The sequence below is a fragment of the Phaenicophaeus curvirostris genome, chromosome 21 (assembly GCF_032191515.1).
Source record: "Phaenicophaeus curvirostris isolate KB17595 chromosome 21, BPBGC_Pcur_1.0, whole genome shotgun sequence".
NCBI classification, from domain to species: domain Eukaryota; kingdom Metazoa; phylum Chordata; class Aves; order Cuculiformes; family Cuculidae; genus Phaenicophaeus; species Phaenicophaeus curvirostris.
The window spans coordinates 8,954,453-8,980,188 of NC_091412.1; the positions used below are offsets into that span (position 1 = coordinate 8,954,453).

At 47.6% G+C, this 25,736-nt stretch overlaps 2 protein-coding genes and 1 long non-coding RNA gene across 6 annotated transcripts in view; all 3 read right to left on the bottom strand.

Moving 5' to 3' along the window:
- Positions 1 to 1,225: 1,225 nt before the first annotated feature.
- LOC138729465 (aldehyde dehydrogenase family 3 member A2-like) lies at positions 1,226 to 10,259 on the bottom strand. Of its 4 annotated transcripts, none has more exons than XM_069873709.1 (12): positions 10,236 to 10,259; positions 8,438 to 8,614; positions 7,852 to 8,083; positions 7,659 to 7,744; positions 6,920 to 7,128; positions 6,692 to 6,809; positions 6,428 to 6,569; positions 6,086 to 6,252; positions 5,473 to 5,572; positions 4,374 to 4,609; positions 3,244 to 3,367; positions 1,226 to 2,936 (listed from the first exon to the last, which is right to left on the bottom strand). In XM_069873709.1, the coding sequence occupies exons 2-11, from the start codon at positions 8,600 to 8,602 to the stop codon at positions 3,287 to 3,289; spliced, it is 1,536 nt and encodes a 511-aa protein (XP_069729810.1). In that variant the 5' UTR covers positions 8,603 to 8,614; positions 10,236 to 10,259; the 3' UTR covers positions 1,226 to 2,936; positions 3,244 to 3,286. The 4 variants fall into 4 exon arrangements, with proteins under 4 accessions (XP_069729810.1, XP_069729809.1, XP_069729813.1 ...); XM_069873708.1 differs by lacking the exon at positions 10,236 to 10,259 and adding an exon at positions 9,159 to 9,207; XM_069873712.1 differs by lacking the exons at positions 3,244 to 3,367; positions 10,236 to 10,259 and adding an exon at positions 9,159 to 9,207 and having other exon boundaries at positions 1,226 to 2,815.
- A 909-nt stretch (positions 10,260 to 11,168) lies between these two features.
- LOC138729466 (uncharacterized) lies at positions 11,169 to 14,719 on the bottom strand. Its single transcript, XR_011338899.1, has 3 exons — positions 14,316 to 14,719; positions 14,017 to 14,212; positions 11,169 to 11,537 (listed from the first exon to the last, which is right to left on the bottom strand). It is a non-coding gene; the product is annotated as an uncharacterized lncRNA (long non-coding RNA).
- Positions 14,720 to 14,956: 237 nt separating this feature from the next.
- The window catches only part of ULK2 (unc-51 like autophagy activating kinase 2), a 40,032-nt gene continuing 29,252 nt past the window's right edge, over positions 14,957 to 25,736 (bottom strand). Inside the window, exons 19-28 of the mRNA XM_069874121.1 lie at positions 23,743 to 24,029; positions 23,432 to 23,625; positions 22,815 to 22,924; positions 21,829 to 21,981; positions 20,892 to 21,100; positions 19,398 to 19,576; positions 18,359 to 18,477; positions 17,879 to 18,036; positions 16,894 to 17,029; positions 14,957 to 16,792 (exon numbers count right to left, since the gene is read on the bottom strand). Coding sequence (XP_069730222.1) covers positions 16,725 to 16,792; positions 16,894 to 17,029; positions 17,879 to 18,036; positions 18,359 to 18,477; positions 19,398 to 19,576; positions 20,892 to 21,100; positions 21,829 to 21,981; positions 22,815 to 22,924; positions 23,432 to 23,625; positions 23,743 to 24,029 — 1,613 coding nt within the window. The 3' untranslated portion in view covers positions 14,957 to 16,724. The remainder of the gene's footprint in view (positions 16,793 to 16,893; positions 17,030 to 17,878; positions 18,037 to 18,358; positions 18,478 to 19,397; positions 19,577 to 20,891; positions 21,101 to 21,828; positions 21,982 to 22,814; positions 22,925 to 23,431; positions 23,626 to 23,742; positions 24,030 to 25,736) is intronic.

Here is a 25,736-nt window from a genome sequence, read left to right on the forward strand (position 1 = left end):
AGACTTTCACTTCTTAGGCAGGACAACAGCTCTGCCTGCAGCCCCTGCCCAGCCAAAGACACTGAGGTTCCCTTGCAGCCTTAACATCTGCCCTTCCTGCAGTTATGTGATGCACCCCCTGTCCAGATCAAGAAGAAAGAGAACTGGTTAAAAACAAAGAAAGAAAAAAGCAAGTTACCTTCAGAGCAGCTTCTCTCTCCACCAGACTCCCACGGGTGCAAGCAGGCGCAAGGCTTTCCCCTGACATGGCTCGGAGTGCTCTCTCCTCCCACAGGAGAAGCGGGGCTCTCGCTAGGTACAAGATGCCCTTTACCCAGGGGGGTAAAGACGCCTCACGCTGTGAACAGCCAAGCCCTGGATCACCCTGTGGGATTGCAGGAGAGCGTGTGGCTTCGCCCTCGTTGGGTGGACAAAGCCAAGGCAGCACCCGCAACGCGTCACAGCCGCCGCTGGGAGCCAACAAACGCAGCCCACGCTCTTGTCCAGATCCGAACAAACCCCAGGCTGGTAGCGCCTGCTCGTGGGAGGCAATCATGGATTGGATTTGCACAAGACAGGAGAAACAGCCCAGAGCGTCCACAGCTCCCGGCACCACCTCAGCCCACACCCTGCCTGGCTCCAGGCACCCTTGGGTAGCCTCTTCTGCCAGAGCTCGGGGGCATCATAGAAGCGTAAGGCTGGAAAGAGCTTTGAGGTCATCAAGCCCAACTGTACCTGTCCGCTACTAAATCACATCCCTGAGCACTTCATCTACCCATCTTTTAAACCCCTCCAGGGATGGGGACTCAACCACCTCCCTGCGCAGCCTCTGCCAGGGCCTGAGATCCCTTCTGGTGAAGAAATTTTTCCTGATGTCCAATCTGAACCTCCCCTGGCACAACCTGAGGTCATTTCCTCTCACCCTGTCATTTGGGAGAAGACACCAACACCCACCTTGCTACAACCTCCTTTCAGGTAGTTGTAGAGAGCAATAAGGTCTCCCCTCAGCCTCCTTTTCTCCAGGCTAAACAATCCCAGGTCCCTCAGAAGTTCCTCGTAAGATCCTTCCCTACAAGCAGGATGTCATCGTGCTTGACATCGCCATGCTGAGGAGCTGCGCTCCTGCGCTAGGACAGAAACACCTTGCAAGGCAGGTGTGATGATTGCTCAAGCTGTGGCGAGAGCTGGGAGCAGCAGAGGACAGGCAGGACTCCCCAGGAGACTGCTGGCACTTACCACACTCAGATTATTATTTAAATTCTCAGTGTTTATTTAGTACTTGCAAAATAGATCGTTAAAAATGCTTAGCACATGAATTCTCACCAGACATGAAGAAATCCCTCTTATTGCCCAGTAAATATAGTTCTCTACTCTATATTAATTGTATTTAATAATAGTTTTAAAATTTTCTTTATTTAAACAATATTTCTAAGGTCCTCTCACCTTAAATTTCTCCAGCAACCTCTCCCCAAGCTAGAACAAGAACCTTATTATCTCCCAGCACAAGGCTATAGCAGACCCAGGTGCTTGAACACAAAGGAGCACACACTCTTTCAGTAACTGTTTTCCCTTGGAGGAATCTGTCCAGGAATGGGTTTGTACTGGTTTTGGCTGGAATGGAGTTAATTTTCATCATAGTTGCTAAGTTTCTTCATCGTAGGATGATGCTTTGGATTTGTGACCAAAACAGTGATGGCAGCACAGTCATGGTTTAGCTGTCACCAAACGGTGCCTGTAAAATATTCAAGTCTCTTGCTCACTGCCCCTGCCAGTGGGATGGCCGGGGTCAGCAAAAAGCTGGGAATGCTGACCCCGGGAATGCTGACCCCAGCTGACCAAAGGGAGATTCCAGACCCTGTGAGGTTGTGCTCAGTGATAAAAGCTGGGTGGGAAGATGAGGAAGGCGGGGGGATCGCTGGGAGTCTGGCATCCGTCATCTCAAGACACAGCTACATGTGACAAAGCCCTGCTTTCCTGGGGATGGCTGGACCCGTGCCTGCCAAGGGGAAGCAGTGAATGGATTCCTAAATTTGCTTGATTGCACACGCCGCTTTCACTTTACTTATCAACTGCCTTTATTGCAACCTACAAGTTTTCTCTTTCAGCCTTCCTGTCACCCTCCTCATCCCACTGGGGCAGTGAGCGAGCGGCCACGAAGGGCTCAGCGCAGGCGAACCCACCGCAGGGTACTTGCGATTCCCACTTCTCTAAACAGGCCCAAGAGTTCTTTTGTATGAGTGTAAGATACTCTTCTTATCAGCAAAACACAGCGGGGACAGGTATGATCTTTGCTGTTCTCTGTCAAATAATTCCTACAGACACACAATGAAACCCAGAGCCCTCAAAAGGGTGTCAGCCTGCATCTCCTGTCCAGCTGTGGACTGTTCCGGTTTGGGGAGACCCATAAATATTTAATCTCAATTAAACAGCAAGGGGGAACCTCACTAGGTTTACTCATAACCATCACTATTGGTAAAAACCATCAGGCAGCACAGCCTGCCTCAGATTTGTCACCAAGAGGGTGGTTGTTCAGAGCACAAGAGAACACGGACCATGCTGAAAACTGCAGGGAAAATACTGTAACCCAATCACAGCGGGAACTTACGCTCCTTTTACCGAAGGAAGGTAAGTGGTTTGGTGCAAGACACTGTGTGTGTCCCTGGCTTTGCAAGGCATGAGGTGGAGGTAGGGATTGGTATTTCTTGCTCTGCAGTCCTCCTTTTGAGAGCTTGTAACTTCTGGTCCCTCTGTTTCAGCACGTTTTCTTAGTAAACGCAAGACCGAGCCTTCTCTTGGTTAGTGCCCCTCTAAGACTACTCCGTGTGCTCACAGCTCACTGAAACAAGCACGTACAAAAGAAAATAAATGACTTCCCAGCTTAAGGCAACAGACACAAAGCGAGCACTCGGAGTATGACTTGTATATGGTGCCTTCTCCTTTCTTCAGTAGTAAATGATCTGTGAAAGCAAAACACCACATCAACGTCCTGTGGAGGATTTATTGAAACAAAACCAACTCCCTTTGCAGAACAGCCAGAAGCAAAGCCCCTTCCTCTCAGGATGACTTCCCCGGGGCCCAGCTCGCCTGCCTCCTGCCCCCTCGGCATGCACTGACCTCTGGGTATCTCGGATGCTGTATGAGCTCCGAGCGCTGGCTGGGAAAGCATTGCTCTCTGGCTCCAAGGGAAACCTGCAGTCCCCACATTCGCTCCTCTAGCCCGATCTCAACTCAGGACTACACACAGGAAAAGAAAAAGGCTCCTACCTCACTGTGACAGCCACAGCAGAGCTCTGAAACCTGCTCCTCCTTACCACACACTGAGCCGGCCCAGCCTCTGAACAGCCAGCACAGTCAAGAGGGCTTTTCTCTTCAGCACAGACTGGTGATTCTGAGAAAACCCAAATGTTTTCAAGATGCTGTGAGTTTCCCCGCTTCGCTGAGAAAGCATTCACCTAGACAGACCCTGCCTCCCTGGCTGCTGCTTCCAGGGTGGAGCCAGCTGTGGGCTCTTACACATCCTCCTGGACTCAGATATGCGGACAGGTTATTTCTCTCTGCTTGTTGGGCTCCTGCACGTCTCCCTGCAGTAGTAACAACGCAGAAAAGACTGAAGAACAGAGTCCTGATCCACCCTGTCATCTCCTGTCCTTCAGCGGCTGCTCCCTTAATCCTACTAAACCCCAGGATGCACAGTTGAGGTTTGCAAGAAGCAGCCCGTGCAGGGGCACAGTGTCTGGTCCACCAGCCACAGAGAACAACCAGCAACAATGCTTAGAGTTTTAGATCTTACCCCTCCACTTCAGGAGGCATCTCGAGTCCTCTAGCCTGCACCAGCAGGCTTCTGCCTCCTGCAGAGAGGGGAGGACATACCACCCTTCCACACTACCCAGTCGGAAACAGCGCAGGGAGGAGAAATAATTGAGCTAAGGTCAGATGGGGGCTGCAACTGGGTGAGGAACAAAAGCTTGTTGTAGCCCTCGGCTTTGATGCAGCCTCCCTTCCCCAGGGCACCATGGCAAGCAACCGCAGCCGTCTGGGCTGGGAGCAGCTCACAACGCTGCTGAAGAAAGCTCTGGGACTGAAATCACTCCTGACCTGTCCAAAATGCACCAACCTCTGCCTCTGGAGGGAGATTTTCATGGGTGTCACCCACCAGGGCAGAGCAACAAATAGCACAGCAGCCTAGGAGATTTCTCTGAGGCCACTTCTATTCTAGGTACCACTTGCAAGAGTGAGAAACATCATCATTTCAGGTGGGCCAGATATTGTGAGTCTCAGGACAGAAAAAAAGCAGGCCAGGCCCCAAGAAAAGAGTGCAGTTGCAGAGAGTGAACTTGCAGAAGACAGATGAATTGCACATGCACTCATGTAGACAGCAAAGAGCCAAAGCTCACCTTTGCCACCAGCGCTGCCACAACCCCCAGCAGGGCCAAGAGGGCCAGTCCAATGTAGCCCTTGTTAAACTGCTTCAAGAGGAAGAACTTGGCCCAATCCACCTTCTTCTGGCTGGTAGGCGGGTACCGGAGATTGTTCGTACCCTCCATCTTCAGGTCCTTGATCAGGCAGGAGCGGCGGTGGGAGAAGGTCTCAAAGCTGTGTTTGCCGTGGTAGGAGCCCATCCCGCTGTTACCTGAGACACAACCCAGGAAGGTCACACCACGGGCTCAGCCAGCCAAACCTTTGGCCGTCGGAGGCCACCAGCAGCACAAGAAACATCACAGGAAAAGCTCAGAGGCCTGCCAGCTTCACTGTGTTAACTGCCCTGCATCTGCCTCAGTGCAGTTTAAAAGAACCACCTCTCCTCTATATTGCTGCAGAGGCTTCTCAGTCTCTAAAATGACCATCTGTACTCCGTCCCCTTTCTTCCCCACCTCGTTCCCAGTACACGCTCTCCAGCATTTTGTTGTGTTCCTGTGTGCACTGTTCGCTGCGCCGGAGCCATCTCAAGCTCTTCCTTGGATTTAGCTCCCTCTCAAAGCCTTGTGCCAAGGCTCTGAGATCCGACTGGTGCTGTGTGAGAAGGGATTCCTGAGGAGGCCTGCAGGGCACAGCTCTGCTTTCAACTCAAGGACAGCGTGTGCTGTTCCCAGCAGCAGAACGTTGTTGGTTCACAGACAGCTTGTGAGCCCTGTAACACCCAAACTCTCTTCTGCAAACTTCCCGTAGGCTGTTCCATTACCTGTCCCAGTGCTCCCCAAGCTGAAATCCTACCCTTTTCCCTGCAATAACTGCTACCCACTCCAAATGACGCTAATGTTTTTAATGCACATTTCACATCAGTCTGCTCTAAAAGCTTCAGTATCCCCAAAAACGCACTCTAAGGCTTTTCTCTTTTGGCCTCTTTCCTAATGTAGTCCCAGAACTTTCTGCTATTAGCAGGATCTGCTGTACAGAGACCCTTTGCTGCGGTACTTGGACACAAACCAACTGCTGCTGTTCCCTGGGTCACCACGTGCATCGAGTCACAACAATTAAGGAGCTCCAGTAACTTACCGACACCACCAAAGGGTAAAGTTGAGAGGAAGAAATGCATGATAACATCATTTCCAGTAAAACCCCCACTGGAGGTTTCAGAGATGACTCTTTTGATTAACTGGCAAAGGAAAAAAACCAAACAAAACGTTACAAAGGCCCAGAGGAGACTGGACTCTGTACCTGAGCAGGACTAGGAGGGGAACTATGACCCAACAGGCCACTGGGTTGACCTTCCCTGTGTGACAACTCAGACAAGTCCTTTCCGTGCAATATTAACTCAAGGAAAGTGGGAAAGTTCAGAGGAGGAATGGGAAAGATGGAAACATGGGAGATCACCTCCCTAGTAACACTTTAAAAGGTATCACTTTAACTAAATTAATCATGAAAGACCAGGTGGCACCAAAGGGGAAATTCAGTGGTTCATCCTTCTATTTCATAAAGTTGTGCAAATGCAAAGCACTTCAGCAGGAGACCGAGCATCCATCGGAGCTCTGGGGACAATCATGGTGCCCCATGAGCCAAATCCTCTGATTCATGGGCAAAGAGGAGCAGAAAAGGACCCTGCAGGGAGCTGTGCCTTGGACCAGCCACGTTCAGGACACTTCCGCAGGGCAGCACAGCCCAGACCCACCTTCTTGTTGTTGGAGAACACATACAGGGCCAGGGGCTTCTCCCGACTGTTGATAAACTCAATGGCTTCATCTACGCTCCTCATGGTCAGTATGGGGAGGACTGGCCCAAAGATCTCCTCCTCCATCACCTTTGACTCCGGAGAAACATCAGTGAGGATCGTTGGGGCTACGGCAAACAGGACATGGGGTGAGCGGGATGGAAGACGCGGTCTATCACAGGACCTGCTTGCATCGACACACACCAAGCAAGTCACAGACACTCCCAGGCCCCAGAAGGAACCTGCTCCCACAGCAGAAGGGTCCACCCTCTGCCATCCCACCCCAGGAGCCAACAGAAGCACCTATGAAGCAGGAGGCCTCATCAGTCTCTCCCCCATGAGCAATCTTCTGCCCTTCCAGCAGGCCCAGGATCCTCTGGAAGTGACGCTTGTTGACAATCCTCTCGTAATCCGGAGATGACTTCACGTCTTCCCCATAGAATTCCTACCAGAGGGCACAGCAGAACCAAAACAGCTCAACACAGCGCTCGAGGCTTACAGCTCCAGCAACTCAAGACCTTGGCTGTATGGGGGCAAATCCCACAGCACAAAGAACTCAACACCCACCTTCAGAGTCGCCTTGATGTTGTCCACCACCTGGCTCTGGATGGATGGGTCGCAGAGGATGTAGTCCGGGGCGATGCAGGTTTGCCCACAGTTCATGTACTTCCCCCACGTTATCCGCCTACAAGAGAAGGGAAGATGGTTTCTCCGTGGTCAGCCCCTTCCCGACAACACCTGAGTGACACCCGCAGTCTAGGGACAATGACCCACTGAGGGCTTCAACGGCCTGACCTGCAGGCGACGGCCAGGTCACAGTCCTTGTCGATGTAGCAGGGGCTCTTCCCGCCCAGCTCCAGGGTGACGGGCGTCAGGTGCTTGGCTGCTGCTGCCATCACGATTTTTCCCACTGTGGAGTTGCCAGTGTAGAGGATGTGATCAAATCTCTGCTCCAGCAGCTTTGTTGTCTCGGGGACTCCTCCGGTGACCACGGGGTACAGCTCCTGCGGGGCAAACAGGAGCCTTGCTGTTACCTCGATTTAAAGCAAATATATCAAGAGAGCAGCTCTGCGTGGGGCAGACTCATTCATGAGCACAGCGGTAACAGAGACAAGCTCTGCACCCTCCCCTGCACTGGAGCTTCCCTTGCTGTATTGTGTCACATAAACTGAACGAAGAGAGGCAGGCACAGCCAGCATCCAACACAAACGTGTGCTTATGTAGGGGTATCCTCAGCAGTGTCCACGAGAGCAATGACCACAGTGAGAAGAACACACAGAACTCCTTACACAGTCACGCGTGTCAAAAACGCTGTCACGCTGCAGCAATGTTATGTAAGAACATTAGGTTACACAACTGCCGGAAGAATATGTCAACATGACACTCCAAGAGTAATTCAACCATTACCATACCTCCTGCTTACGTTCCTTTAGAGAAAGCAGGCAACTGATCAGAATCTAACCTGAAGGAGCCTTTTGAAGGCACGATAGATGTATCCTCAAGATATTCCTGTCAGGCGCATGGCCACACTCACCCGGTCGATGTACTGGGGAAGAAGATCAGCCACCAGCTGAGCCGTGTTCTCGCTGATCTCCGATGGCTTCACCACCACAGCATTGCCTGCGACACAAACCCAGCACGGCCACTGAGCCCTCGTGCTCCTCTCCTGCCTCCCACAGCCCCCATCCACAGTCCTACAACAGACAGAACCTGCGTTGGGTCCTTACCAGCTGTGATGGCCCCGATCAAAGGCTGCATGACCAGGACAAAGGGGTAGTTCCAGGCCCCGATGACCAGCACCACCCCCAGTGGTTCAAAATGGATGAATGCCTCGTCCCGCATGGTCAGCAGGTTCTTCTTCACAGGCTGAGGAGCCGCCCAGGATGGCAGCTTGTCCATGGCCAGGGCGAGCTCCCCCAGCACACTCAGGATCTCATGGCTGTACGCGTTGGGCCCACACTGCAACGACAGGGAGCTTGGAGAGGGGATGGCAAAGGCACCTGCCTCCCGCACCCACCATGACAGCCTTGGGAGTCACGGTAAATCGCTGGTCCAAAGGGTCAGATACCGGTAGGGCTGCCCCAAAGGATCTCTGGCAGAAGACAGTCCAGGTGTGTGGGCCCAGTGTGCAGCAGAAGCCAATTGCTGACAGCAAGAACCTGCTCTCACACTACTGTCTCAGACTCCTCGGAAATCAGCACCAGCCAAGGCAGCCCTGAGCTGTCCCCCTTTCCCTCAGGGCCGAGCACCCTCCACACACACACACACACACACACACACGGCGCAAGGGAGAAGCCTCCCACCAACCCAGACCTTGTGCAGATCCGCCTTGATGGCTGCCAGGATCTCCTTCTCCTTCTCTTGCACCATCCGCTCCAGAGCCTTCAGCTGCCGCAGCCTGAACTCCAGCGGGCGAGACCGGCCAGAGTTGAAGGCGGCTCTCGCCCTCCCAACGATCTCCTGCACGTTCTTCTCCATGGCTGCTCAGCGCTGCGGGGACAGAGCAGCGACACCCAGCTCCCTACGGGGCCATCGAGGGCTGCTCAGCCCGGGGACCCTCAGCGTGGGGAGTCTCCAAGGTTGGGAGACGTTCTCCTTCTCTGGGCGGCCTCCTGAGGCAGCTGCTCAGGGCTCCTGTCCTACCTGCCCCGGCTCCACCAGGGGAGGGCAGCTCTCAGCATCTCGGGATGGCTGAGAGATCCTGTTCTGCGGGTGCTTTCTCCTGCCTTTAAACCCCCAGCCACCCTACCTTGCGCTCTCAGGGACGCTCTCCTACCTGCACAGCCCCCACCAACCGAGCGCAGCTGCCTGCGCGCCCTCCTCCCTCCCACAGGCCGCGGCCCCCAGCCCGGCCCCGGTATCTGCCCCCCCCCCCCCCGCTCCCCCCGGCTCTCTCTGTCTCACTAAACTATCCGAGGCAGTTTAAAGTTGGAGGAGGAGCGCGGGGAGTTCCGTACAACGCGAGGGGCCGGGCGGGCAGCCTCGACCTTGGATCCCCGGGAACCCCCCGACCCCGGCCGCCCCCGCCGCCCACCGGCTCCCGCTCGCCTCCGCCGCTTCCGCCTTCCGGTGACGTCACGGCACTACCGCCCCCCCCCCCCCCCCCCTCCGCCCGGGGCGGATTGGGAGAGGCCAAGGGGCCACCGCCCCCCCCGCCCGGGGCGGAATGGGAGAGGCCAAGGGGCCACCGCCCCCCCCGCCCCCCCCGAGGCGGAATGGGAGAGGCCGCGGGGCCACCGCCCCCAGCACAGCCCCCGCTGAGCGCGCAATGGTAGCGGCCGGCGCGGGGGTGCGCGGCCCGGCTGGGGTGGGGGGTGGGGGGGCAGCGGGTTTCCCGGCCGCTGCGTCTCGCTGTCCGCCCCCAGGCAGCGCCCCGGCAGCCAGAGCGGCTCCCCGGGAGGCGGGGAGCTCCCTTCAGCCGCAAGGGTGAGCTTAGCGAGAGTGGGGGTTGGAAGAGGAGAGTGGGGTGAAGAACGGGAGCCGGTAACCCTGGCTCCCCCCGGGGACAGGGAGCCATCTCAGCCGGGAACTGGTAACCCTCGATCTCCCAGAACCAGTAACCTTAGATCCCCTGAGAACCGGGAACTGGTAGCCCTGGGTCTCCCTTGGTAACCAGTAACCATCTAACCCCGTAATCCTGGATTCGCCCCAGAAATCAGTAATCATCTCACCCAGTAACAGGTAACCCTGGATCCCCTGGAACCAGTAACCATCTCACCCGGTAACCAGTAACCCTGGATCCCCTGGAACCAGTAACCATCTCAATGCGGTAACCGGTAATCCTGGATTCCCCTCAGGTATCAGTAATCATCTCACCTGGTAACAGGTAACCCTGGATCCCCTGAAACCAGTAACCATCTCACCCGGTAACCCTGGATTCCCCCCAGGAATCACTAATCATCTCACCTGGTAACAGGTAACCCCGGATCCCCTGGAACCAGTAACCATCTCACCCCGTAATCCTGGATTCCCCCAGGGAACCAGTAACCATCTCACCCAGTAACTGATAACCCTAGGTCTCCCCTGGAACCAGTAACCATCTCAACTGGTAACCGGTAACCCTATGTCTCCCCCAGGTAACCGTCTCAGCCAGTACCCGAGCCCCCCGTACCTGCTCCCCCGGTGAGGGCTGCTCCTTCCCCGTGGCGGCTGTCCCGTGGCTGCGGGCTGGGCGTGGGGCTGGCACTGGAGCCTAGCGGGTTGTGAAATGCCAACAGAGCATGTCGCCTGAGAACTCCGGGGGACAAAGTCTCCCTTTGAGTTCTTTATCTAAGGGGGGGAAATGCCACCAGGCCGATTCACCCTGCGGTTTTCCCCTACACGGCAAATGCTGCATAGAATCACAGAACAGTTTGAGTTGGAAGGGACCTTAAAGCCCAACCTGTTCCACCCCCCTGCCATGGGGAGGGACACTTTCCACTGCATCAGGGGCTCAAAGCCTCATCCAACCTGGTCTTTAACACCTCCAGGGATGGGGCATCACTGAGTTCCACATCCTTGGGCAACATTTCCAAGTCCAGGTGCTTGCAGAAGGATCCTGGTGCCCTTCCAGCACCCTCCTCGGTGGGAGGGAGAGGGGAGTCGGTCAAGGAAAACCAGCCAGCAAGCGCTGAAAACACAGGTGGTGTTTTGTAGGAGGCAAAGCCATCAACAGGAATAGCCTGGCCAGGACAGTCAAATTAACCTTGATCCAGCACTCACGTGGAAAATAAGCCAAAGAAAAGCAGTGAAAGGAGCCAAGACAAGGCTGGGCTCATTCCAGTTAAAAATAGTCCTGCCAGAACTTGTTCTAAGAAATGCTAGGGGATTATTTGGAAATTACTCCCCAGTTGTTATGCACTACTGTTTCTTACACAAGCCACGTATTGCTAATGCTCCTCAGCTCAAACTATGCCCAACGCAATCACAGCCACCACAGAGCTCTGGGACACACAGGGCCAGCAGCTGGGTGCTTGTGGCCAGGAGGTGAGGCTAACATGGAGCACATGCTCCCCCTCAAGATTTCATGGCACTTTTCCCAAGGCTGGAGGGTGCCCTTGACTCCCCCCAGACAGAGAGCTTGGCTTCTGTGAAGCTGGTTGGCTTTGCTGAGGACTCGCGGGCTGTGGCTTAGCCAACACGTGAGCGTTGCACAAATCTCAGCAGTAAACAGTCTGCTGTGCAAAAGAATGACACACAACTGCCAATACTTGCACGCAGGAGGCAACGTGTGGAAGAAAAACAGGCGGGGCTTGATGGAGCCCTCGCACTGTGGGACACGAAAAGGAAAGGAGCTGGGTTTGCATTCAAGACGATGCTGGTAGAAGTGGGAACTTCCCTTGCAGGAGCATTACCTGATGCAAACACAATCCTTGATCCTGTTGGTGTCCTTGCAGGCAGAGTAGGTTGGAGCTCTGTCCAGGCACCGTGCTGTCTGGAGGTCCAAGGAAAATTAAATAAGGACTTAATGCTACTGCAATCAGAGTAAATGTCTTTGAGCTGTCAGCGCAGAGTTCCTTCATGCCTGGGGAAAGAGTGCAGCACTGCAACCTCTGCAGCAGCACACCCACCCCACCAAGCAGTGTCTGCGTTTTCCAGAGTGGTCAGTTCTTCAGACTGTAAAATTCTCACCCTTTAACCTGAAGGTTTTCATGCCAGAGCAGTGCTTCTTGTGCCTGGCATCACACACAGGAGGCAAACATCCCAGCTTCCAGTTCATCCCAGTGGCCAGCAGCCTGGGTCTGTGCCATGCTTTCGCGGAAAACCTGGTCTTGAGGCTCCTTGGTATTTGCAGGAATGAGACAGCAGCAGCGTGGCTACATCCTGGGAGGTGGGCCCTTTTGGTCCTTGTCAGGGACATCTTTTCACCAATTATGGACAGGAAACAAGAGCGAGGGTGTTCTAAGCATTCCAAAATACCAGTTGAGTCTCCCTGGAGCGGCTGGGTGAGGCACGTGGATTTCAGGGAAGGGTGGAATCTCAAGTGAGATGGAAGAATACTCCAGACAGCACCCAATGAGACGCATGGTCTGCAGCATGCTCCCCACGCTTAGGAGCTGACAGTATTTTCTATTTTTATTCAGCCACTAAGGAACAATAAAGAAGGGAACTATTTATGGGGAAGTAATTAAACTGCAGAGGAATCGGGAGGTGAGCAGTGCTGGGGGTGCTCTAACCCCTAGGGACATACTTAGCAGCAGCGAGAGATGTTTTAGTGAGAAGTTGAGCTTAAGACACCCCTCTCCCTTTGTTCCTCACAGTCCCTTGCTCTCCTCCTGGAGTCAATTATACCAAGGTACTATGGTGAGACAGGCTCTGGCACTGCACCAGGGCTGCGGAGCACAACTTTGCGCTGCTCCTTGCTCCCCAGAGCATCCAGCAGGGCCTGGGGAAGGAGGACTTTGGTTTGGAAGATAAGCTGTGCAGTATTTAGTTTCAAGAGTCCACCAAATAACACAGCTAATCAATAGGTTTTTTTTTCCTAGCTTGCACACCACAGTCACAGAACTTCAAGATTTTAGCTAAGCTAACGATCCTCAATTTCTGCTTAAACATCTTCCTAGCCTTGAGTTCCAAGTGTTTTCTAAAAGTCATGCAATCCAGCCAGTGGCACAAGATGACAGGCAGATACAGAAGCCCAAACAGCACTTAATCATAAAAGCAGGTGCAAAAGATTAACAAGAGGCAGAGGTTTTAAGGAACCTACACGAATAAATGCAGCTCAGTTCATTTACGGCATCACTTGTTTTCAAGGCTGTGGCTGATCTCACATTTGCAAGAACAAGATACTGTGTAGTACACAGCCAGGGTCTGTAGGCTGCATTGTAGGCATAGCTGCGGCCATGGAAAATGTGAAAGCGACACAAAGAAACAATGAAAATGATTGGCACAAAGACCGCAACAAGACTCAACAGCACCACTGGCATTTAATTTGCTTTCAGCTAAAGAGGAGGGGGGAGCCTGCCACATACAAAAGCCTATTGAAAAGGTGTTTGTCCAAAGAAGCAGTGCCAAGACTTAGTTGGACTGGGCTCCAGCTGACTTTGAGACCTCAAGAGAGGGGTTACGATGCTCAGCTTCACTGATCTACAGAAAGGAGGAGCCACGCAGGCACAGAGTACAATAAAAAGCCACAGCCAGGGCCTATGGCTCAGGTTGGACGGGGAAGTTCAGGATAAAAAGAAACTTGCTTTGACACTTAAAGGCATCCTGGACAGCCAAACGCTAGTGGCAAGTGGGGATCGGAGCAGAAAAAAAAAGTCAAAGGATCAAAATTTAACAAAAAAAACCACCACACAAAAAATGGGAAAGGAAGCAGGAGTCAAAGAGGAGGCAAGGTCACAAGTGGGGTCACAAGCCAGCCTATCTGAATTTCAAAGCCTCCACGAGCTTTGAAAGCAGCAGTATCCAGCCTTACTGCTCCAGACACAAAGTGAGCTCCCCTTTACAGTGCAGAGCGCTGTGACAACAGTGGATCCCACTAGCTACTGCTTCTGAGCCCAGAGGCGACGATGTAGCTTTGTCGTGTAGCTGTATGAGAAAGCAGCTACATCTATGCACAACCTAGCGAGAGTCCCAGGAACAACACGCATCTCTCAACTGAAAAACACCTCAGAGTAATTTGTAGTATCTCAGTTGCAAGCTAAATTCACTAGATTTCATTCTCCTTATCAGAGGAAGGGCTCAGAGTTCAACTTACTGCGTATACAAAGCAGCAAGTGTCAGAAACAAACTGTGGTTTAGATTCCTTGCTCAAGATTATACACTACAGAGAGTGGAACAAGTACGGAACATGGTGCCCTTGAGTAAACGCTAGAGAGCTGAACTAGAAAAGCAGCACATCAAATATCTCCTTTCAAGTTCTGGCTTTAAAAAGGCCGAAAAAAATAAAAGTATTTGGTAGAAGCAAGCACCTGCTGCTCATTGCGGAGTGCTGAAGACAGAGGACAGCTTCAGGATCTGTGCGGAATGAGTCTACGCAGAAAGACAGGCCATGAACATTGGTCTCCTCCTCCTGAAAGCAGCAAACAAGAATAGCCCTTTTCTTCTTCTCCTGTTTGTGCAGCTGTAGTCTTGCTGGCAAGAGTGGAAGGAGAATGAGCTTGAATCCTAAGGAAAAAAAAAAAAGCAAACCAACAAAAAACAGTGAGATCCTGGGAAAAGCAGCCTATCTTTTAGTATTTTTGCATTAAGGCTTCTGCTTTGTTCCTACATTGATAGGCAGACATATCATTAGCATTCCCTGCTCACTCCTTCCTCATCCTCTCTTATCATTGTGTTGAGCCACAAGGGTAGCTTTAATAAATAGGGAAAACTGTGATGGTACAACCAAGAAATGCAACAGCCGCACCCCAGCTACCGCAGCACCCCAACACGGGGAGGGGATGTCAGCGCTGAGGGGGACAAAGCCTGGTTTTTATAAGGCTTGGACAGAAATTGTAACTTGCCGCCAGTTAGCTCTGCATGTGCTGTTCTGACAGTCCAGACAGCAAATAAACAGGCAACAAACAAGCACCTTTTTGAGAGCACACACAGCTGTTACCCAGTAACCTACTTCACACTTTTGTTTTCAAATCCAAGCTTAAAATAAAAAAAAAAACCCACAACCACCAAACATAAAAAAGCGCATGGTAAATTGTTTTCCTCAAGCAAGGGAAAACAGCATCAGGGACACTTTGTGCCAGAGCTACGCAGAGATAAGGAACTGAAGGAATTTGCCCCGTCCTGCCCTGGTGGCACATCCAAGGGGAGCATCTCAGGGAACATGGAGCAGCTGGTTCAACCAGCCAAGCACAGGCTGTTTCTTTGGCATTAACATCACTGGCCTTTGGTTACAGAGACGCAGAAACTCTGTTTTACCATAGAAACACTTCTAGTGTCAGTATTTATTTTTACCTTAATATACATTTATACAGGCCATAATAAAAAGGCTGTAACGCAACAGTTCAGTGAGTTATTACCTAGTTTCAAGAATAATGCATGCAATTACAAAGGAGAGGTAGAAACACCGTATTAAAGACCTAAAAGTACAAACATTATATAAACAAACACTTTCAAATTAACTGTTGGAATTTCATACAGATAAATAAGGTAAAAAGTACATTACTCTGTCAAAGTAAAGGAAACACATGGTTATCCAAACACTGAAATAATATTTTGATGTGTAAGCCCTGTACAACTTTGTCAAATAGTTCAGACCACTGTGTTTAAGAGGATTAAAATGATTTTTGTCCTGGAGAATGGTTTATTCAAGTATTCAAGCAGTTGAGTAACAAAAAAAGTCCCAAAAATAAAAGTATAGGAACCATTTCCAGAGAAGCCGATCTGCCTAAATACTTTGCAAACTGCTGTCCTGATGGTCTCCTGGGATGCTTGAAATGATAATGCCTATAAGGCGAAACGAAGCTTCCCACCTCTCCCCACAACTGCACACAAAATAATCCTGATTTTTCACGTGCTGTATGTAGATACTCTACATCAAGTTACCAGCATCTCAAACCTCAACATTATTTTCTGGTTTTGCATGGTTCCTTACAGAACCTTTCAGTTTACAGTATTTATTGTAATACTGCCCAAGAAACTACAGAGAACTGCCATTACACCCTTAGAGACTGCAGGCATTAATGCACATACCGCATGCACAACAAAAGATGCAACCAAATCTAGATAAAAAGCCAACAACCAGCAACTCAACATTGCTATTACCGAGAAAGTCCAGAGCAGTAGTTACTCAAGTATTACACAAATAGGTATAAAATGGAAAGGTTCACATGAATACAAGTTTTTACAGTTTGAAAGTCTTCTAGAAGCTACATTTGAAATTCTGAAAAGAATTTTATGTACACTGAAATGAAATTCAGCCAAGTCCGTTGTGCCTTCTTTCTCTAATTTTTTTTTTATACAGTTCTTCAAAAATGAATATACAGTTGCTTTAGTAAATTAGTGCAAAACAAAATATTTTGGAAGAAGATCATCAAATTCTATCCACATCAGCTGAAAACCCACTGGGGTTTTGCACAGGTGGAGCACAATTTCTTCCGTTAAACTTCTTTCCCCCGCGTGAAGAGCACTTCCTCGACATCCCTTCATATGACAAGCTGAGCCATGTTTACAACAGGCCATCTCTGATATGAGCCGGCTTCGCCACAAAAGCTTCAAACAGCACTTGTGCATGGTTAGGGTTTCCCAAATTCGCTCCACCACATTTTATTGACCACTTAATTTTTTTTTTCCCACAAACTGTTTGAGGGAATCTTCTGAGGGAAATGTCTTTTTGTACCTGATACTGAAGGATCCACTCTCTATAAACCTCATGAGGAAAAAAAAAAACCCTGATCATTCAAGTCAAAGCACACATTCAAGGATCAGTTTGAAATGTGAAGAGATTCTTTTAATTCTGTTGATAGGAAGAAAAAAGGAGCTGCTGGATCGGTAAGGCAAGTGTACTTTTGGAATTTCTCCTCTTTGAAGATGCTGCTGTTTCTTTGGTAGTCACCACAGAAATGTAAGAATCATCTTCCACGTGGGGCAGAACAAGGACAACAATTAAGCTGTAGTGAAAAGCGTGCAGTATCACTGATGTGGTCCCTTATGTTCACACCATCTGGTCCTCAGGATATTCCTACTGCTCATATACAGCCACTGTGCTATAGCAGAGTGCGGAAAGCCTTCGCTCAATGCTAGATTTATCTGAAAACAGAGAGGTGAAACAAGCAATGACTTCAGTGTTATTTTATCATGCATTAATTCCATGTAATTGTCAGTATTTTCATTACTCAACATTAACTTACACTTGTGTACATTTTCTATATCTGCAGGGTCTTGCAGTATTTTAGTCAGTCCTTCCAGCAGCAAGGCTGCTTTGTGGTATCGATATGTAATATCTTCAGTTTGCTGAAACATCTCATCCAGTGCTGCCGACTGAACCTGGAATCGTTCGGGAGATTCAGTTACATAAACTGCATTAGGCAAGTAATGAAATGAAAAATTGAAAATGAACGATACAGAAGTGTCATTAAGAAATCATTTTTAAGCCTTAATTTAGCTGATCCGTTTCTATAACTGGAAGACAACAAAACAGTCAGAGAATAGAGTCTGTTCTAATGATATTCTGCACATACTAAGCTATAAAAGCACCTCTTGTATTAAAATGTTTTATAACAACATATAAATAAACACGCTTGTTCTTATATCTACACTCTCTTGCAAAGAAGACAAATTAATTGTGCAAGACTACACCATTTATCAGGGTTAAGCACAGTATCTGCCAGTATCTTTTGTGACACCTGTGTTAAAAAGACTTCCCTCTCATCATAAAAGCAGTTAAGTTTCCTGGATGGTTACTGCAGCTGCTCCATGGCAGGTAGAGACTTATCTATTACATAAAAAAGCTTCCACAGTTGCTATCATTTTTGCTTTGTATGGATTAGGCTGATATTCCTCAAATTGCTCTGGCAGACTGATGAAGCTGCTTCTGTTCCTTCTATGCTTTAGTAAGTGTTCCTGGATAAGAGTTCAGCGCACAGCGGTGCGGCTTAGGAGTTCATTTCCTAGTGTTTATGTACCAAACGTGCTGATGTAGGGAAATGTCCCTGAGGAATAGCATCTTTAGCCACAGTTAAGGCAGGACAGGAAAGAGAGTGAAAGACTAAGAAAAATGACCATGAACAGAATTCTGGAAACACACATTCTATTTTCTGGTTATACAAGAAGTATGTGAGACAAGGAAGCAATTTACTTCCATGTCCTATTGTTTAGGTAAAAGGAGTGACCTACCATTTCCACAGCACAGCTGTAGATGAGTTTCTCTGCAGTTACACTGTTGATTTCATCAATAAATCTTTGCTTGTCAGAAAAGAAACGATTCAACTTTTCCGTCAGCTTCTTGCACATGCCAATACAGAATTTGTATCTCTCATTGAGGCTCTTCACAACTGAAGGAAGGTCAGAAAACAATTAAAAACCCCAAACCCCAGACAAAAAATCATAGCCTAAGTTCAGCTTAGTGCTTTTATTTACTCTGCCAGTTCTATGAATTAGGCATACATAAAATATCTTCTATTTCAAGTTAATAACTACTCATTTCTTAACAGCTGCTAGCTGTGTCCTTGTTTACTATTAGAATTGTGCAACTGTACATACCTACAATTCTCTTGGACAGAAGATAACAAACAAATGTTGCAACTTAAGCTTTTTGAGCCATATATCACCAAATAAAACTCACAAGCAAAACAAATTAGATTACGTCACACCTACCTTGCTTAACAGCAGTGGACGGGTTCAGTTTCCCCGATTTGACCTGGGCTTTGGCAAGATGCAGAGAAGATGCTAGTAACTGGGCAGCTTTCATATACAACACCAACTGCTCTACTTGTCTAGGAAGTGAGGGTAGGGGAAAAAAAAAGTAATTACGTATTAGAACACCTTTCTTGAACACATTCAAGGCATGGTCAGACAGCACTTTTAAATCACAAGCCTACATAGGATCCAGCAGCAAAGGAAGACAGATGTTTAAAATGCAACTCCACCCCTCTCTTCCCTTCACAAACACCCTGTCACGGGTTGAGAGGACATCTGCTCATCTAGTAGCTGTGGCAGCAAATACAAACTGCTTTAAAGTAGATATTTTTAAAAGGAATAGTTATTTGTGGGGATTATCTGACTGAGGTCAATGCCTTACCACAAACGACTGGGTGCATTTTCCTTGCAGTGCCATTTCCTATGCCCCTGGAATTCTCAGTTGTGAAAAGCAAACACTTTGCAGGGTTATTTTTGTTGGGTTTTTTCTGATGCTGATTTTTTTTCAGGAAGAAGGCAGGAAGTGGAATTGCTCTTTCCCACCACTCCAAATTTCTCATATTTCCCTTTGCTTTTAGTTTTGTATTCGGGCTGATTGGTTCCACTGAAAAAAGGCCAGATATGCACACTCTTTCCTCCTTCCCACCCTCCACCTCAGTGCTACCACTTCATCCTGGTCAACAGGGAGAAGTGAGGGCTCAGATCTAACTAAAGCTGGTACACAGATTTCCAAGCTTAGAAATGCACTGCTGCACCTCAAGCCTGAACTTCTGACTACTTTTCCTAACAGAAAACACCATCCTTTTATTTGTCTGCTAGCAAAAGTCTCTCTACCTTTTGCTCTTTCTGATCTGTCCTTAGCTGTTAAAAACTTACTCCTACAAAAGATTCCGTACATTAAAACAGTCACTCTCAACAAAAAGAACACAGTTTGAATACATTTTTGATGTAGTCAATATTCACTATTTCTCTTGATGCTATTTGACCGCATACTTACCCCCATTCTTTGCTTAGCTGGCTGATCTGATCAACAACTATGCTCTCTTGGATTTGGTACAGCGATACTGCAGAAGTACACAGGTCTGGGTTTCCTCCTCGTACGGCTGTCAGATCCAGAACACATTCTGTAAATGTCAGCATCAAGTTTAGATGACGCAGTGTATCTGTATGTTCTCTCTGTCAGAGGGAAAGACGACAACAAGTTAACCATTATAGGTTATAAAGCAAACAAGTACACTTAAAACCCTTGCTAATCATTTGAGGACTTCTTGGTATGTCAATTCTATGCAGAAATCATAGAATCGTAAATCACCGTGGGAGAGCGTGCACTAGGGACTACAGAACCAAATAGGTCCAAACAGGTCAACAGATATTGCTCTGTCTTCATTAATGATTTCAAGATACTGTAGCTTGTACTGCAGATTCTTTCAACAAAGCCAAGGGAACGGGGACATGGAGTTCTATGTTTCTTGAAACCTGAGCAACTAAAGGAATCACAAGTGGGAAATATTACTTCTTATTATATTATCAGCAACCCAAAAGTATGCTCGGCACTTGTATGAGAAGCCAGGAGGAACATTTGGCTTTTATTATACAATAGACTTGATACCTACCCAGAGAAGCGATCTAAAGCTTCATACTTAACAGCTTCCCTCTAATTTACACTTAGATCTAGAGTCATAATGTGTTGTTAAAAGGTGGCTGTTGCCAAAGTTTACAATTTAAACTCAATAACTTCAATTTCAGCTAACAAGTAACTGCTTCTTGGTGACCACAGCAGATAAGACATGCATAGCCTCTACTCAAAAAAAATACTCATCAAAACTAATCAAAGATATCTTAGCAATATTTATAATTTTTCCATTAGTAATGCAGCTTTAAACACATTTTAAACTCTACCTGTGGGAAGAATGCAGCGCATGACAAACATTCACATGTAACATACAGATTCAATAGGTATCCAAACACCTTCCAACAAGATGTGAATGAGAAAACAGATCAGCAATCTGTCTTGAGAAACTTACAGTCCAAGGATAGCATTCTGGTAAAAGACCACTTCAATTTGCCTTTTTGAAGTGTCACTCCCCCACACATTTAAAAAAAAAAAAATAGGACACTCTTCCCACAAGTAGGATTTAATGTCATCCACTGACTGCAAAGAAGCAGTTAAATGCAATGCCCAGAGGGATATTGCTGCTGTCAGCACCCACATCCAGAGACTTGGCATTAAAACAGAGGCCTCTTTGGAGGTCTCTGGTCAACAGAAGCAGTCATGTTCCTTGGTTACCTATTTGAATACATGAACTGCCAGGAATAACTATCAAAGAGAAATTGGCCACAATTGATACAGCAATATTTTCAAGATGCTAAAAAAGAATATGTGAGACAGTAAAGAGGAAACTATGCAGTGCACTGAGCAGTCCTGTTTTGTCCCATGTCTCTGTTTGAGCAGCATTATACATTATAAAACATGAAATTATTTTTTCTATACCTCCATTAAAGTTTCCTCAGGCAATTCAGGAGCTTCAAAAGTGATAAAGCCCTCTAAGCTGGGAGGCGAAGTACCATAAGGCATGTACTTTAGACTCGGAGCTGCCTCGGCTCCCGGAGGAGAAGAACCCATATAAATACCAGGAGGAGAGCCCATAAATACACGGCCACTAGTAGAGCAGAGAGACCCTCCAGAACTGTTTGATCCAACTACAAGAAAAATAACACACACATTCAGTCTAATAGGTTGTTCCATCTCGCAGCGCTGGGGCTGCGGATGATAGCAAATGACAAGTCAGTAGTCATCACGGATTCACTCTGGGGAGGCTCTCCTCCTTGTTCCTTGCATTGCTCTGTGGAGAATGCAAAGGCTACACCATAACAACAATGAGGATTCATAGCAGGGATTCTAGGAAAGAGCTGACAAGGATTCCAGGGCAGACAGTCAGACAGTATGGATCAAAGATTGTGCTACAGTTCATAAAAGCAAACTGCTGCAGCCTCCTGCTCATTCTGAGCAGATGAAGGCCTTTGCCTTGAAATCTTTGATATCAGGCAACAGAGCTGACGTGCCGAAACGCAATCAGCTCACACCCCTTGAGTGTTGTTTCTGGTACAACGCACAGCAGCAGGCAAAAATGCACAATCGGATATTTAACTTTTCCTCTCCACCTTTGTTACAGGGATCTATTATAGTCACTGTGGTGGAGTAAAGCTGTGTGCACAGGGTATACACCACTGTATTGTAAATCCATGCCTCTGGCCCTCTTTTTAGGAGAGAAAAGGCAGAAGTTGTTTGCTATTGATCTCTAAAGAGCACTTACTGTATGGCCCAGAGGACCTACTGTGCGTGACAGTAATGAAATCACTGGCCCAAGAAGCAGGCACGCCTAAATATTGTGTTTGGTAACAGCTCACAGGTGTAAGGAAAGCCTCACCTGAGGTGGTTCTTGTTCTGAGAACCATATGTGTGCATGTAGGAGGGGTGGCACTGCTTGGGGGGGACCCAACAGTAAACATGACAGCCCGAGAACTTGCCCCGCTTCCCATGGAAGGAGGTGCCATTGCAATTCCATAAGCCCCTGCTGGAGCTGGAAGAGAAAGTTTCAGCAAGTTAGACCATATTACAAATAATCATACCAATACGTACTTATACGCAGCAAATCGGAGCACTGCAATGCAATGTGCTTTGATGTAGGTCCAAGAATTGGACTAGTCAGAAGTTCTGACAGCAAAGAAAGATGAGTGGGCAGCCTTGGCAAAACACAAAAAGGGTCAAGGTACAGTCTGCACACATCTTTTTACTTTCAGTCTCTCCCTGCTCTATTCCCACCTGAAAAAGAGCAATAGAAACTCCAAGAGCCTGAGGACAACACCAGTCCTACAGCAGAGAAAGTCTAAAGGCAGACCATGACAGGTCTGGAGGCAAAAGACCAGTCCTGTCTGCAGAACTCCTTCCATCTGCTCAAACCCAAGCTGAAAGCTCCTGGTGGCCACTTGTGACAAGAGACAAGTGGAGGCAGGGGGGAGGAGGAGACAAATAACCCAGAACTACATAAACTGACTTTCATATGAAAACAGGGTGGTATTAGGGAATGGAACAGCCACAAAGGTATTAAAAATAAAACGAACCAACCAAAAGAAAAAAACCAGCAAAACAGCAAACCCCTCCAGCCACTACAGAGAGTTGAGATATTTCTGTGTTTAGCACAAAAATATGTATTTTCCCATCTCAGTTATTTTTAAAGCTATGCTAAAGAATTGGAACATATCCCCTTCAAAGATTTAAAAAAAGCCTTCCATGCCAAGGCTAAAAATTGCCAGAATCAATTATTGAATTTGGAAGCAGAACTGTGTCTAGTTGGCACTCCAGAAAAAAAACTCATACACAAAGACAGCTTGGGTGAACCAATCTGTTCCTTACCTGTATCCATTGGTCGCTCTGTATTGAGGCTGTCTGTGCTGCCCTGATATAACTGGCCACCAAGGGTAGTCTTCACCTGTTGATCTGACAGCTTCCCAGTGCTAACAGATCTAGACAGAAAACATAGGAATTCACAACAAAGTTCTTCAGTAAGATCTTCCAATCTAGCTTTCAACTACGCATGATTTTCAGATTCTTGGTATTTATTACAGAGAACTCTTCCACAAAAAAACACAAAGTCTCGTTGTTCATCATGGAGCTACTGAAACAGAGCTAATCACAAAAATAAAGAAATCTTTTTCCCTTAAAATTTTATACTGCAAATTTTGCCATATGGATTTTTCAAGCAGAAAACTGAAAGGGCTTCACAGAGGTAACAAAATCCCATATTCAGATAAACAAAACAAAAGGGAACTAGAAAGCTGCACAAAGCACTCCAGGAAGTCCATGCTATATTTATACACAGTACAAAATGTTTCTGTTGTAGAGACCAACCCTCAGCATGTTCTCACAGCTCACTTCTTGCATGCTCTTCCCTTCCAAGCTGCTGCATGCAATGTACATTCTCCTGTCATGTTACCCACTCAACTTTACAGGTCAAGTACTACAATGCCTACCTGCCGAATGTAGTTTTACTGTGCTGCTCTCCTGCCTGCTTTTCACCTCCTTGGGTTGAGTGGAAGTGCGTGAAATCCCTTGGGTCAGCAATGTCTTTAGGTTGCAAAGGGGCATCTGCTGAGCCTTGGCGATTAGCTAAAGCCAACAAGTTTGAGGACGCTTGCGTTTTAGGTATTTTGAAAGGAGCTGTTGCCTTTAAAAATCAAGAACACACAAAAATCAATGTTAGAACCCCAAAATATTCTTGGGAATTGTTTCAGGCAGTATATTACCATTTCATGTTTTACTGTCAGTGGCAAACTTGACAAACCTTCGTCGGAGATCCAATGATTGTTGGTAACGGCGTTTTGAACAGCCAGTCTGAACTCCTAGGTGACGATCCCATATGTTTGGTAGGTGACGTTCCCAAGCTTCCTGGCCTACTCGGCTGTGGAGAATGACTGTATCCATACCCAGCATAGGATGGGTAGACTGGGTCTGAATGCTGCTTTCTGAGCTTCTGCTTGTTTTGGTAAATATCTGTAAGAGTAGGAGCACTCTGCAACCTCGCTCCCATCAAAAGCGACTGTGGAGACTGAGATGGCGGTACTGGAGAACCTGTGGGGATGAAAAACAACGAAGTAAAATTCTACTTGCACTGCTGGGAAAGCGTATCAATAAAACCCAAAATGCCCGAGATCAACATTAAACTGAAAGAAGGTGGGACCACAAGTATCACGAGATACATTTGATCGTCAGATCACTAGATGGCAAGCAGAACAGATTTAGCCTGTTGGCTATTTGTTCAAAGGCTACGTTACACTGATGAGATGTTCAAGCTGCCAAATAGGCAAGATTTCAGGGTGACAGCTGCCCTGGCAGCTGCAGTACTTCTGGCAACCTGTATCAAGACAAATAAAGTGGCTGGATTCAGCAGGAAGGGCATAACCAATATTGGAATTTCAAGTGCAGTCACTGAGACGCTAGGCTGAAGAGAGGTTCTCAAGTATTGGAATTATATTCTCGCTAACAAGTAACTGAATGCAACACTGCATGTTAATGACTTGTTTTGTATGTAATGACTTCATTTGCAGGAACAAAAGGCAGCCCATCTCATGGTTCCTGCAAGAGAATTAGGCAATAAAAAGAAGCAAATTATTCTGATAGAACAGTTTGGGCTCATTACTTTGGGCAGTCATTTATTTTGCAGTCTATCAGACTGAGTATTTTCAGAAGTTCGTTAGGTACAAAGGAAGTCCACACTTCAGTACAAGTGCAAAGTTCCTCCCAAAGCAAATGGAACTGGAAAAGCTACAAACAGTCATTTGAACAGAGGACTTTGGGGAAATATCTTTTGTGAACACCTCATCTACTCAAAGATGCCCTTCCTCTTTCAAAGTAAGGAAAATGAATTTGATAAAACGGTCTCTTCCTTGGGGTATTTTTACATCTCATGATGAGGAATTGCGCAAAGTAACAAACAGTACATAAGACTTCAGTTTTATGGCCACAGCTTCCCCAATAAAACAATTTCACTCACATTTAAAACACAAAAGGGCAAAACTGAAAATGAAACACGCTAACTAGGTAACATTTTTAAGAGCTGGCCAAGACAACCTTCTGAAATAGGCTCTGTTTCATAAATGTACACTCAAAAAGCATCACAAACTTCTTACAGTTTGCTCAGTGAAGTGCCCAGCTGTTAAGACAATTCTTTCAACCTTCTTAAGCCTAGGCTTTTGCTAGTTAAATTTTGAGTACGAGCTACTTCATCTTGATTTCATTCCACTCCATTAAACAGTAAATTTTAGAACAACCTTTCTGCCTGCAGCTCCAGCAGGGGGATCAAGTCTATTTCTCATTAACTTCTCAGCCAAGAATTTGCTCTTTGAAATCCCTCTACTCGTTTGTCCCATGGCACTAAAAGTCTTCACCTGTCATTTCAGAAGCGTCTTAAACCTCACTGGTTTACTGTTCTAGTGTCACTGCCACCAAAGAGAAGGCTTCTGAATCAGAAGTTTGTCCTCTGCTGCCACTGGCAGCAAGAGCAACTCAATTAGTTCAGAAGCCACGTTACGACAGACATCTTCAGTCCTTAGAAAAATCTCAGTACAGATGACCTCACTTCACCCAGAAGCAAAGGACAGCTTCTCGTACCCATTTAAACTCAGAGAAACAGATTTGCTGCAACTTTTGGTATTTTACAAGTAGAAATACCAGTGCAGTGATTTGAAATTAAGAAATAAAGTCAAGTAGGAAAAGAATGCAGGAAACAGATGAAGGAATGAAACAGTAAATACCCTTGCAGCCATAAAAACAGTGCTG